Below are 14,635 nucleotides of genomic sequence, written 5' to 3'. Positions count from 1 at the left end.
AAAACATTTAGTCTTTGTGAGAAGACTAGATTAGCAACTAATGACACAAAGAATATCTAGTTCCTAACAATACACTATCCTCTGTAATCAACGCCTGTGATGTTTTCCGCAAAACAATTAAAAAATATTTACTATCTACAAAAAACAAGCAAAAATAACCTCTAATGCCTTAGTAAAAATTCACCAATTTGTCGTCCAATAGGTCTTAAGTCAATCTAGACCCCAATCAGTATTAAAAACAAAAAACAACCATGAAATTGTAACCATGGGAATGTACTGTCACCAGCTAATCAACCTACTTCAGTCTATCAATTGTTTTATCGAATTTCCAACTTAATATCAAAACAATAGAGTTGAAAATCTGATAAAGGATTTAGACAGAAAGGTGTAGCTTGACCAGCTGTTTTATACCATAAAACTATTATTGTCCTGTAACGACCAAAGATAACTGTTTTTAATTTAACTTAACAGTTAGGAAATAACTATAGAATGCTGCCAAATTTAATTTCATCGTATTTAACGTTAATTTGTTCTGGTATTGTTAACTTTAGTTTTTTACAAAATAGTTACGGATGGTCGACCGCCATATGGTTAGTCGACCGTGATGTTATTTTATATAGGAATGGTACTCAGTACTCAGTGTGTAATAAAGTTGATTGTAATATTTAAATAAAAAACGTTTAAAAGAAACTAGATTGCTTTATCTGTTGATAGTATTAAGACGTGGTTGGTAAATTGAGAAGTTTTTACGTTAAAGTATATTACATAGTACCTGCTAGACATTTTGTAAAGGAATAAAGAAATCACATTTAGCACCAACCGTGATGCAGCATAAAGACAAAAATTGGCATAAATAAGCAGCAAATCATGCTAATAACATACCTACGCTAAACGGTACACAAGTTACCTTTATTTAGGGCTGAAAATCATCCAATCCATGGGCGAGGCGAGAGGGAGTGACAGACTTTTACTAAATAAAAACCACCCCGTTCCTACTCCTGCTTTTTGAAACAGAGCCTCGATAACCCGCTTGGTAGTCCACAGCTCCGGGTTGGTATCATAGCCCTACTGGGCCCATCTGATGATACATACTTTAATGCGCGTCGCCGTCTACAGGCCTGTGTATCAATTGACGCCTAGGATTAAAGTTTAGTTTTACTCAAGATCCATACTCTGAACCTTACACTTACTAAGAAATTAATCTCAATTCCAAAAATACATTTAACAGAACGAATTTAGGAATATTATTTTCAGTTTCAAAACAATAACATCGTCGAAACACGATACTAATAGAACAAAATTGGCAGCCATGTTTAATCTAAAAATAAATATCAAAACTCGAAAATATTTCCCAATTTAAAAGGCAGGAGGTACAATAAAAATCTATTGGCAAATGGAAATGCTATGTCTGTCAGTTTTAATTCCAACTTTCTATATTGAAAATCGATATTTTTGCACGTTCAGGAATAGTTGCTAACTAATATGAAAATGGAAAAGCATTATAGTGCGTTTTGATTCTCAGAATTTTTAATGGAGTTTCGTGATGAACACCATATTCACTTGAATCGCTTCCTGGACTATAGGCCTCCTCTACATAATAGAGGTTTGCTGAAGTCCCCACGCTTGACAGGCGGGCTGGAGACGGCAATCAATAACTTAACATTACCTGCCCAGTTTCTCGTAGATCGACCCGGAGCTGCGGACTGCCTAGCGGGTTACTGGGGCTCCGGCTCGAAAAGCAGGAGTAGGAACGGGGTGGTTTTTAGTCAGTAAGAGTCTGACACTCCCTTTCACCACGCTCAAGGTGGGACAAATCATTGGATGATCTGCCCCCTTAAAAAAGGTCTCTGGTAAACGCATACTAAAGCTGGAATGCAACAGGATTTTCGAACATTGAAAGGCCTAATAATATTATTTTTTGTATACCCGAGAATCGAATTCGAGATCTAGCGTGCACATGCAACCATGTAATGAAAATACTATATTGACTTGTCAATACTAATTCTAATATTGTCAATATATACATATATAGAAAATCGATATTTCTATCCGTTCATAAATACTACCGGTAGTAATAACGAATAATGAACAGTAACAATAACTCACAACGGATACCGATCGATAGGTCGCGGGTTCAAATCTGACTGCGGTAAATTATTGCTGAGAAATGTATTTATAATTTGTGTTTATTGCTGACTGGATACGGAAGGCGGAACCTGACTGTAATTAGGCAGGTTCCTATGGCCAGCATTTAAGTGAAGCATGATTAATGCTGTGGTTGAAAAATGTATTTTGTGCTGTGTAGGGGATTTGAAAAAAAAAACATTGTTTGTTGTTTAATTACTTTGATGGTTTCGTGTGTGTTTGATAGATTACTGAGTAAAAATTCTCTAATTTGAATAACATTTTTGTTTAATTAACAAAACTAGTGGTCGCCTAGTGGTTGAAATTCAACCATATACAATTCCACTTAACATACGTTCAAGGAAATTTTTATTTAACTCAAACTCAGACAAACTCTTTTATAAAACTCTAATTCATATGATACGTCAATATCACCGCAATCGTCTATCGTTTTGACGTTTTGTCAAATACGATCAAATACTATGCATGTGTGTGTAATGTTTTATTTACTGATTAAATGTACTTTATAAGCATTATTTTTGAAAAATATTAGCGTTCCGCTCTTCTCCTACACATAAACTATAAGTGTACCAAATTTTATGCTCCTACGTCCGCGCAATTTTCGTAAAAAGCGGTCCAAAGTTTTTGCATCACGTATTAATATATAGATATAAAAAAACCGATGAATTTTATCTGTAATGTATCGGTGGACAGGAATAGGTAGTGCTTATTCAAAAAATATAGTACTACTAGGCTAATGATTTACTACCTATGTCCTATCTCTGGTAATTATAAAAAATAACCCTGTTTACAATATGTCAATCTAAAAATGCGCATCACACCTCAGAAACCATTTTGCGAAGTTCACTTTTTGACACTAATTTCCACCAAGAAATCGAACACCAAACGTTATTATCCAAAGCGTTCACACAACAACTTAACTAGCAAACTTCTCGATGAAAAAATAACTTCAAACAGCTGTGTGTTGTTCCAAAAAACAATACTTTTCAAATTCACATCAGACCCGTAAAGTTTCGGAATACCTCGAAACGTGCAATTTACATATTTTCCTTACAAAACAAAATGACTGTACACTGTATAGGCAAAAATGTGACACATGTGTTTTTCAGACTGAGAGCCCTGAACAAATTGTTATGTAGGACAGAGAATGTGTTTCAAATTGTTCTTAATTTTGCACCGGTTTGGTCGCACACGTATAAGGATCATTATTTTTGGTGTGGTAACATTTTTCATATTATCTTCTTCTGTTACGGCAGTAGAGCACGTTTTCACTAGATTAAATCTATGTTTTTTTAAATACCCGGTAAGCGCAACATATTAGCAAGGTGCCGCGCTCGCTGAGGGCCGAAGCTGCTGGATGCAGGTCGCTTCCAACCGCCTATCTGGAAGTCATTGGGGGAGGCTCATCTTCAGCAGTGGACGTCTTATAGTTGATATGATGATGATGATGATGAATAATTTTTCTGTCTTAGAAGCGTTCGACCGTAAAAAATGTTTTGCATTGGATATCTTTCATCGGTCATAACTTGAGATTTTTGTACTGAACGTAACAAAAACGACTTTTCTAGAACATCATATTAAAATTTTGCCACACCTAAAAAATATTTTCCTATATATTCTAGTACTAGCTTCTGCCAGCAGCTTTATTGCGTTCCCGTGGGATAAAAAAGTAGCTTATTTGTTATTCCACACCATATTCTACCGTGACGACGTAACGTCAGTTTTGACGTGATGTAGTAACAAACATACCTACAAACACAAATTCACAAAGTAAAATATCTATACAAAATCAAATCGAAGTGGTCGTTTCACTCCATTAAAATTAATAAATAATCCACACACATACACATTACACTAAAACTCGGAAAAACAAAACGAAAAAGATATGTTTTTAATCACACCGCTATCAACTAGCTTATCATTCCAAAAGATTTCTTGTACACATTATTAATGAAAAAAATGTATTTTTTTGTTTCAGGTATGTTCGTGTTCAGTAAATAATATAGTGGTAAGGTTTCTGTCGTGAGCAGAAGAAGATGATTTGAAGTTTTTTATGGCACTGGATCAGTTTTTGTAAGATGCGGTTGACTGACTATCGGGTCGTGAGTTCAAAGTTTTGTATCGAATGTGCATTGTATTTTATTCCATCTCTTGTCTTGCATCACTAAGTTGAAAATATTTTATAAAATAGAAAATGTTACTTTCTTAAACCAGATAATCTCGGTCTTATATTTTTATACGATATAAATTCTTACTGTAAAATCAGATTATGTTAGGAGAAATAAAAGCAAATAGAACGATATTTAACATAAATAGTGTAATAAATTCTACAGATAACATCAAATACGTATACCTGAATTTTCTCAAACAGCACACATCACTAACCAGGCCACACAATGCCTTCAATCCATTCCAAATACTTTGAAACCCTGGTATACACGCCAGGGCTCATCTTCCTCCCACAATCCCTCCCAAACGAGGTCACTCCCACAATAGTATGCAAAGGAAAGTTATTGAAACAGTCCACCCTTTCTTCCATCACTTGCATGGGGCCTCCGGAGTCTCCTTGACACGTATCTCTTCCTCCGTGGGTATAATCACCAGCACAAATCTGATCCTCAGTTATCCCTTCAGCCAAGATCTTCTTCTTGATCAGAAACTTCATTGAACGGTTGCAAACTTCCCTGTCTATGAGATCAACGTCGACTTTCATCAATGTTTGACTGCCATAGGTAGCACTGGATGCGGTCTTCCCAAATCCTATGACGGTTAGATTCAATTTGCTTATGTCTTCCCCTCGGTGTAGACAAGCAATCCTTATGTCCCGATTAAGAGTAAATGGAGGCCCAGCTCTCATCAATGCTATGTCATGGTACTTAGAAGGAGGTTTGTATTCTGGATGGGATACTATCTCCGTCACATTTCTTTCTTGAACTAGGTCATCGACTTCGTCAAATTCGAAGGTTGCTGTTCCAATTCTCATGGTGCTAGCTGGTCCTGCGTCTCTGTCTTCGGTGCAGTGGGCTGCTGTTAGCACCCATTGATCGCTGATCAAACTTCCACCGCACTTCCATGCTGGTGGCTCTGACGGTGATTGGCGAAAGCCTATTAAAACCATGTGAGGGTATAATAGGTAGTCTACTGGGACTCTTACTCTTAACGTTGGGAAGAGTACGTTGTGGCACTCCAGCATATATTGTCCGTAGCCTCTGCAGGCATTGTACGCTTTCTCACCGACTCCAGAACATTCGAGAAATACTTCAAGAAGAATTACTACCATAATTTGGTACCGGAACATTTTCACCTACGTAAAGTCTACCTAGTTTCTTCTTGTAATAGCACATATCTTAATGCGTTTCATACTAGTTTTATTCACTTACGTATTTAGTTTTTCGACTCAAAAGACCAGATATGCAATTTTGGTCCTTCTATTCCTCTACTTTTTAACAAATTTATGTCCTCTTTTACTAAGCGCGTGCGCACGACCGTTATCAATGATTTACCACGGCGACTGAATGGTGCCGCTTAAGGCCGTAATTGTAATCTAGCCGTGGTTAATCGATATTCATTCTTAATTGCAATAAAAGTGTGCTAAGTTCTGTATTTTTTGCGGTAATTTCAGTTTTTGTAGATGTATCTAGCAAATTATTTTAGGGGTTTTTTCTCAAGAGTATCTATTGGAGGTATTTTACTAAAAGTTTTTTAAAATAAGTGATAGACATTCAATTACGTGGAGTGAATACCTATTTTTTTTATTTATTGCTTATAAAATGGTCGGTTACATAGCTGATTTTTTATGGTTATAATCTATATATTAATACGTGATGCAAAAAATTTGGACCGCTTTTTACGAAAATTGCGCGGACGTTGGAGCATAAAATTTGGTACACTTATAGTTTATGTGTAGGAGAATTGCGGAACGTTAATATTTTTCAAAAATAATGCTTATAAAGTACATTAAATCAATAAATAAAACATTACACACACATGCATAGTATCTGATCGTACTTGACAAAACGTCAAAATCGATAGACATTGCGATGATATTCTCACGTGTCATATGAATAGAGTTTAAATAAAAGAGTATGTTTGAGTTTGAGTTAAATAAAAATTATCCTTGCACGTATGTTAAGTTGTATTGTAAATTAAATCGTATATGGTCGAATTTCGACCACTAGGCGACCACTAGTAAAATAAATGAGATGTAGTACAGGTACAAATAATATTTTGCAGTAAAATTATAAGAAATAGTTTAAAATGTCTAAGTGTAGTTTGTGTACTTTAGAAAACACTTAAAGCCTTTGTTTTGAAATTATCAGGACCCTGAAATTCTGATTGTAGTATAGAGGCCATTTTTCTCACAAAAGGATCAAAGTTCTTTGAGTAAAAGAGAAAGAATTTGACCTTAATTTGAAACCAAGTTTAATTTTGTTTCTAAAATAATATAATTTACCTTTCCTAGAATCAGAATTGTATAAAGTACGCAAGATATCACAAAGAGAATAATATAAAAGAAAATAAATTGTTTTTAGTTACACACATACATACAGCATTCCTGAAATTTAACCAGCATCGGTTTTGTACTGAAAATCGGTTTTTTAATAAGTCATTTACTTTTTCTTTCGAAGATCGTTTGCTTGTTTTTATGTTTTTGATCGAAAAAATATTAAGATAATGTTTTTGGCTGTAATTTTGTTTTTGTTTTTTCGTCGGTCTAAAATGCGTCTGTTGCCAAAATTATAACAGAGTCGATAGATTTTTGACATTACTTTTATTGAGTTTCTGTCAAAAACTAACATCGATTCGGAGACTTTCGATTGAAGATCAGTTATTCATTTCGGCTGTTACAACCACTATGGAAAATTAAGCCTACTCTGCCGACACCAAACGACTTATAAGCTAATGAGTTACAATAATTAAATACTACACAAACATAGCACAATAGTCATGCTTTTACACCAGAACCAACTGATTTATTATTATTGAATGTACGTTTCAACAAATATTATATTTATGATATTTATGCCCTTGACCAATTCTGAAGTAAAATCCATGCATTTCAGCCTCACGTGTTTACACTATTTTAATCTTTAGTCGAACAAAATTATCTGTAACTAGCGACTCGCATGGGTGCAATGGTGATATATTATGCATGTATTATACATATAAATCTTCCCCTTGAATCAGTCTATTTATTAAAAAAACTGCATTGAAATCAGTTCGTAGTTTTAAAGATTTACATATGTGTGCATTCAAAGGGATGTTATGGGACATGTTGATGGGACAGAAAAAGTGGCTTTGTTTTGTAGTGATTTGTTACTTTTCTATGATTGTTCCAGGACTTTCTCTGAGTCGAATGTTTTCGATATGTAGTTTCTTAGCTGTAGTACTTTTTCTAGTTTCCTTGTTGTTATTGATAATATTATTAAATACTTGAATTCCCTCTCAAACTCCGCTAACTTTGTAACTATGGTGTCTTAAATTACACTTCTCAGTTCCTTTTGAGTTTTGAGTGTATCTTAACAATTTGTAGCCCTTCTCTTGTTCCTTCAATTAACTAAAACTAAACAAAATTTCAAAAGCGAACAAATTGAATTAATTCTTAGAACTTGTAATAATCGTTAATTGTTTAAACCAGACAGAATTTATTCAAAGTAGCGTAAATAAATTTTAATGCTCAACTAATATTCGATGTCAGTTATCTATAAGCACCAGACTTTTACCTAAATTCCAGGTTGAAAATCGTTTTCTTAGTCAATTTTGCCCATTTTGTCTAGACTAAAATACTGGTGTTACCATCGTTATTAGAAGCAAATTATAAATCTTCGATGTTAAGGGAAATTGATGCTGATACCGATTCAATTCTGGCCCAATTTAATATTCAATTAGTCCTGAATATATTTGTGGGTCGATAACATTGAATACGTTAGTTAAATCAAATTGAATACTCACACAAACTGTTAGTTTAGTTAGATGGGTAATTTGAATTTTCTAAGTCGTACCTTTGTATGTGCATTGAAGTATTTTTAGGAAGTTATGAGTTTAAAGTGTTTGGTCCTTAGGTACGTACACAATGGCCATAAAGAAACAATATTGTATCTGTACAATATTCTTTTGGTACTTTTTTTATAGTATTAGCAAAGGAGCTGATGGATGACCTGATAAGGCAATTTTGACATTGGACATTAAACAACAGAGGCATTACAAGAGGAACACGACGAAATTGTGTGACATGTCAGCGATTTTATATTTTAATTAAACGACGTTTTATAACGAAATTAAGATTACATGTCTTGAAAACTTCAAATGCTTATAAAAATCATCAATCCAATTTTTAATCCATAACATAAACTATATAGTTTATACAACCTAAACTTTACCCGAAGATCCCAAGCAAGACAATTATGAATAATCTTATTTAGAACCTATTCAAATTCGAGACACTAAATTGAGATTTCAATTACGATTAAACTGTACCTGGGACGTTGGTTTAGATGGTCGTTAATATATAGTGTATACAAGACAAGATATGAACTATTAGGCTTTGGAACCATACTTGTTTGGAACAGTCTGTAGACCCACATGTGTCTTGATTGCTCTCTGCACTACGCTTTGTGGCGTGGATGTTCGAAGATTATGTTATATGCCTATGAATTTGTCACCAGTTTCTGTGTTATGGGTAGTATTAGTACTGTTTTGTTTTGACAAGATTAGAAAGGGTTTGGTTTGGGATTGCAAGTGAAAATAGATGAAAAAGTAGAGAGAAATGGGGTGAGTTACTTTGATAAAGAATGAAATGACTTTGTCAAACACTTTTTTGCAGTTCAAAAGAGAGTTAAAGGTATATTTTTGGTACCGTGTAAGATATCTCCTCACTTTGTAGTTCGTCCTATAAAAAGAACTTAAGAGGAGGTATTGAACAAAATATCGTTTCCTCAGGTTCAAACGATTCAAATCTTCAATCAAAGACATAGAAAGCTGAATCAGCAAGTTCACTTCAATCCGAAGCGGTCCTTAGGAATCTTTAAAAACATTCCTCCACAAAAGCCACTTTAAAAGGCGCTTCTATAGAGCCGTGTCCAATCTTTTCATCCATTCGCGTGGCACTGAATTCTTTCTTTTGGATGTTTGCCGCATTGTACTGGCGGATGGCAAATACTGCTTTGGAATGGGAAAAAGTAGTGCGTTGGAGTTCACGGCGATCTAAAGGGGTGAATTAAAAGTGGAGTATGGGTATTCGGTGTTTCCTTCCATTGTTAGGAGCCACGCCGGAGCCAAGAGGTGGGTTTTGATGTCTGAATTCACTTCTTTGTGCCGAATACTCGCATGTGAGGGCGTTTTGATTTGTCGGATGGAAGGACCGATTTTTGGTCGGAAAATCCTTTGTTTGCTACCAAGTCTATCATAAAGGTAGACAAGATAAGCGTTCGATTTTACCTCCACTACGTATTGTTCGGTAGAATGTGAAGAGTTGAACGATTTTCGGAAAATCGCATCTCCCAAAATAATTTCGTTCGGGAGACCAATCAAAATGATGAACAATGGGTATTCGACGAATTTAATCATCAATTGAGCCTTTCTAAAATCCCCATTTGACCCGAAATATTTCGTTAGGAGCGACCCAATAAATCATAAGCTACCGTACTTCATTAAGGTAAAAATCCGATGAAAATTGGACTGCACATAATGAAAACCAATCGATTGTGAACAGCTAAGGTTATTGAAGTAATTGGGATTAAAATTTAATCAGTATAGATGTGGAAGTATCTAGAAGATATCTTGGTATTATTAAAATTAATGATTATGCTCGATATTGTTCCTTACGAACTGTTTAATTAATTAGTGAAGCGATCATAAATCTTGCTGTTATTGGAATGCTCTCTTAGTTAATTATTGCTGATATAAGATTACTCGAATCGTATGTAACTGTGATACGGGAAACGTAGGGGTAATTATAATAGCTACGCTTCAATGCAACAATCTGAGTTGTTGTAATTAGCACTTGGAATTGAAAATGAGAATTGAATATTGCTTTTGCATATGCATGTTCGATTTTGAGATAATGTCGACTTTTGTTTTTGAAAGTAGGGTAATCAGACTTTACTGTATACTACATTCAGTTCAGATTCTGCAGTTTAATACTCTTTCTACCTGATTCGGGGAACCCTTCCAAGGTTAAACCAATACCCGTTTCACTAATGATAAATGATATTTATTTCTGTAAATAGGTTATAAAATAACACTTTTACACGTCAATATTTCAAATAGCTAGATGAGGCCAGCATTTCCTATCCGATTACTAGAAGAAATGCCAAAACAAACTCAGAGGTCATAGTCTCTTTTACCATTTCATCACATCACATCATAAGACTATAAGTGGTCACTGCTGACCAAAAGCGTTGTCTCATACTAATCACCACGCTTTCTTCAATGCGGGTTGGCGATTTCAAACTTATAATTTGAACCTGGGCTTAAGGTTTCCTCACGATATTTTCTTTCACCGTTTGTCAGTGGTGTCTAAATAATCTTAGAAAGTACATATAACTCAAAAAAGTCACATTGGTACTTGCTGTTGGTAGGTTTCGAACCCGCACTCATGCATGAGAAGCGGACGTCTTAAAACACCGGGCCATCACGACATAATGCTTCACTATTTAGCAACTAAACAATGTGTTAGCTAAAGCTAGAATTCACGTTGATGTATACGTCCACAGTCACAGTCGACATAATTTCGTCGCTGACAAACAACAGACAGATGGTCCAGAAATGTGCTCCTATCTTTCACCCGCTCCAAATATTTCCTCAACACCAGTAAAAGCGTGCCCAACTCAGTAACTCACGTCCCTCCTTATTTGTCAAGTAATTCCATCAAGAGCTAGTATTTACACAGACCTTTTTCAAACAAATAGGTTCCAGAAAATTCTTGGTCCTTCATACATCTTGGTCCTATGTGCAGTGTTGTCTACCATAGTTTTAGAAAATTAGTAGAATATATGACGGAAATCGGTAGAAGTTGGTAGAATTATAGATTAAAAATAGGTAGGTAGACCACCTTAATTTAATTTTTAGTTAAAAATACATAAATACTATTATTTTATTTATTTTTTGTGTTTAAGCATATACTTATTAAAAAGTTTTGAATGATTACAACACCAAATTCAACTCAATATTTTGATGTAATGCTAACAAACAGCTTAACTGCTTCAAATTATATACATTTATGTGTCAATAATTATGAAAATAAGAAAAATGACACATTAGAAAATTTTGAAAAAATAGGTAGAAAATAGGTAAAGTTGGTAGACAGGTAGACTGAGAACAAAGTTGGTAGATCTACCTAAAAGTTGGTAGATGTGGCAACACTGCCTATGTGTACGTATCAAGTAGCCTAGTTATTTGGGTCCGCATAAGCATGCCGCTGTATTAGGCTCAAAGCCAACGTTGCACAATTATGGACCTAATGGCTTCAGTGTAGCGTCAGCAGATAAGCCCAATGGCGCCCAAATGGGCCTCAAGATAAGTTATTAAGTTTTGAAGTATACTCCGAACCGTGTGAAGACCGTTAGTCTTTACAAGGTAAATGGCGTGATGGTGTACTTAGGCTTGTAGGCAGATAATTAGGTTTAGTTTATGTGCAGAGGTTCTGTGTTGAGGAAATTAATCTTTGGTGTTTTGATTTTGACTTTCTCTGCGTTGTTTTAGAAGTTAAACTAAATTAGGGCAAGAATTATCTCTGTTACATGACTGCACAGTTGGTATAGTGTCTGGATAACTAGCTGCTGTACTAAGTGTCGCTGTTCGATTCCCGCACGGAACAAAACTTTTTGTGATACACAAATTGTTGTTAAGCATGTGGGCGTGATGTGAAAGTGAATTTTAAATTTAAATGCACCCACGACACTTCCTAAGTAAAGTAACATTAAAAAAATAATGTACGTAAAATATTCATGTTTCTCCAAAATATTCCTTAAAGAATAATAAACAGCCGTGGTATAATACCAAAATTAGCAGTATAATTATAAATTTACAATGAACGACTTCCTTATTTGCTCTCAAAGTTCCGAATCCACTTGCCGATCAGTCTGCCAGCATTACAAATCCCACTTTAATTATTGACGAAAGTAAATGTAAATTAAACGAGACTTCTCACTTTACTTGGAAACTTTACGTCTTGTACCGCGTTGATAGGAAAGTCCTTGATTGGTTTGACACCAAAGACTTGGTAGAAGTCAGGAAAACGAACCTTAACATCCAAAGGTTAAGTTACTTTTTCGTTCAAGAGTAAAATGTCAGGGAAAAAATTCTCAGAATATTATGTAAAGGAAGAAAGATCCCATCAAACAAATCTCGCGTCAATTTTCCAACAATTTTGAAGTGTCTACCGTTTTATAATTTAATTTTTTCACTCCTACGGGCAGGAGGCCATGTTTTCCTCTTTAAATCTAATAACTCGCGCGAACGGGTCGTAAGAATGAATCGGCTGTCTATGAACTTGTCAAATATTCAGTAAAGTGGGGTCGAAGAGGTTTGGGAGGGAGGGGGTGTTGAAAACGAAAGTAGGCCAAGATCAAAGTAAACTGTGATCTGTTGGTGCTGCTCTAGAAGTTGTAATTTATGACTTTATTTTTTGGAGACCATTCCAGGTTTCGGTTTGACGTGACAGTTTTTACTCCATAATGTTCGTTTCTTTTTAATATTCTGTGTCAAATTCTAATCTTATATTTTTTGAGCTGTTTGTGATTGGCAGTTTGTTTTTCATTTGAGAAGCCTCTCTCTGCTTTTTTATCCTTTTTTGTTGACCTTACTCCAGTAGAACCAGTTAAACGGACTGTTTGTTTTGTAGACGATACATGGAGTCCGTGAATCTGAGGACATTTAGCCATGGTAAAATTTTTGGACCATTTGTTATACTGATTTCTTATTGGTCGAGTGAGTCGAATTTTATTGGGTGTACCGATTCTGATGCGGTTATCAGCAATCAGCATAGGTTTTTTCAGACTTAGGTATATTTCTTGACTTAAAAAATGGAGGTTCGCACTTTAACTATTGAAGTCTTTAAGTATTGTTCCCTTTTTTAAAGTACCTATTAACACTAGAAGTACTCTCACTATAATAGAAAAAATAATCGTCAACGAGCATCGAACCTGTGGCCTCATAAATATCACTAGCGCATGTAATTTACCAACCACAAGCTCGATGAAACAGTTAGCTGTCACTGTCAAATGTAACTGGCCGCCATTTTGCCTAATCGTAAATTATTGTTGACAATAAATGTCAAAACAATTGTCAGTTAGCAGCATCGATGACATTTCTGACAACTAATTAGTTTCGTTGTCATTTGTTTAATATAATTTGTTATTGTTTATGAATAGAAAAAACATGTGATTTCGGAAACGGTTACTGTAATACTTTTAATCATATGTTTCCTATGTCAATCTTTCTTTCTTTCTTTATCTTTCTAATTAAACTAAGTTTACTACGGTAACCGGGACGTATATACTTACAGACAGTTTTCTTCAAAGTAACGATTTCAAAGAGCCTGATCTTGATACATCATTTAAGTGTGGGAGAGCCATGCTTCGGCACGGATGGGACCGGCTCAACCGGAGTGATACCAGGGCGTCATAGAAAACCGACGTGAAACAACGCTTGCGTTGCATTTCGTTGTGTGAATGAGGTTACCGGAGGCCAAATTACAAACAACATACAAAATAGTCTGAAAAACTGTGATCGAATTCGCACAAAACAATTCCATCACATTGCACTTGCAATTGCAAATCACAGGCGTCATTTAACTCCTGATAACGATGACGTATCTATTTAGTTAAATGCTCATGATTAATTCAGCAGTTGAGCGAACCCGACGGCTACACTATGTATTATTGAACGGACGGACGGATTGTCAAACGTTATGTAATATTCATATATTGTGATTCGATGCTTAATAATGCTATTGGAGTTTTGTTTAATAGGGGTGGTTGCTTTTTTTTTTTGAGATGTGAGATGAACGTTTGTCTGAGTTTTATTTTAGTTGTTGTTTTTCATTAGTCACATCGTTGCTTCTATTATATTATCAATATGTAATTGTACACTTAATTTCAGTACCTACTATTTAACACTATACAGATATAAGATATTATTATACCTACACAAGAGCTATTTTCCTATGTTATTAATGAAAATTTGGTAAAACCGCGATAGGTATTGGTCGGTGTAAAAAAAAAATCATAGTACGAGTTTTGAACTAACTCTTCTTAAGGCAGAATTTGAAAGTGAGTTTCTATGTAGAAGTATAGAATCAACTGCCATTGGTTTCACAATTAAAGAAAAAAAAATGAACTCAAACGTTTTGACGAGCAGCAGCATTACGCAACACAGTAGCAGTGCGACAATCGCCGCGTCGTGTGTTGCGCAATAGATACTAATTTACCCCTGTCCTCTATTACCAATACAAGACAAAAAAAGCCTAAAAATACACAACAAAATGACA

At 35.0% G+C, this 14,635-nt stretch overlaps 2 protein-coding genes across 3 annotated transcripts in view; one reads left to right on the top strand and one right to left on the bottom strand.

The window, feature by feature from the left end:
* LOC118280755 (uncharacterized) overlaps window positions 1-14,635 on the top strand; it is a 597,023-nt gene that overhangs the window by 424,878 nt on the left and 157,510 nt on the right. The gene's annotated exons all lie outside the window — the stretch shown is intronic.
* On the bottom strand, window positions 4,125-5,648 carry LOC118280757 (serine protease snake-like). Its single transcript, XM_035601129.2, has one exon. The coding sequence runs from the start codon at window positions 5,441-5,443 to the stop codon at window positions 4,526-4,528; it is 918 nt and encodes a 305-aa protein (XP_035457022.2). The 5' UTR covers window positions 5,444-5,648; the 3' UTR covers window positions 4,125-4,525.

This window comes from Spodoptera frugiperda, chromosome 16 (assembly GCF_023101765.2).
Source record: "Spodoptera frugiperda isolate SF20-4 chromosome 16, AGI-APGP_CSIRO_Sfru_2.0, whole genome shotgun sequence".
NCBI lineage: Eukaryota > Metazoa > Arthropoda > Insecta > Lepidoptera > Noctuidae > Spodoptera > Spodoptera frugiperda.
This window is presented reverse-complemented; position numbering and strand designations above follow the sequence as displayed.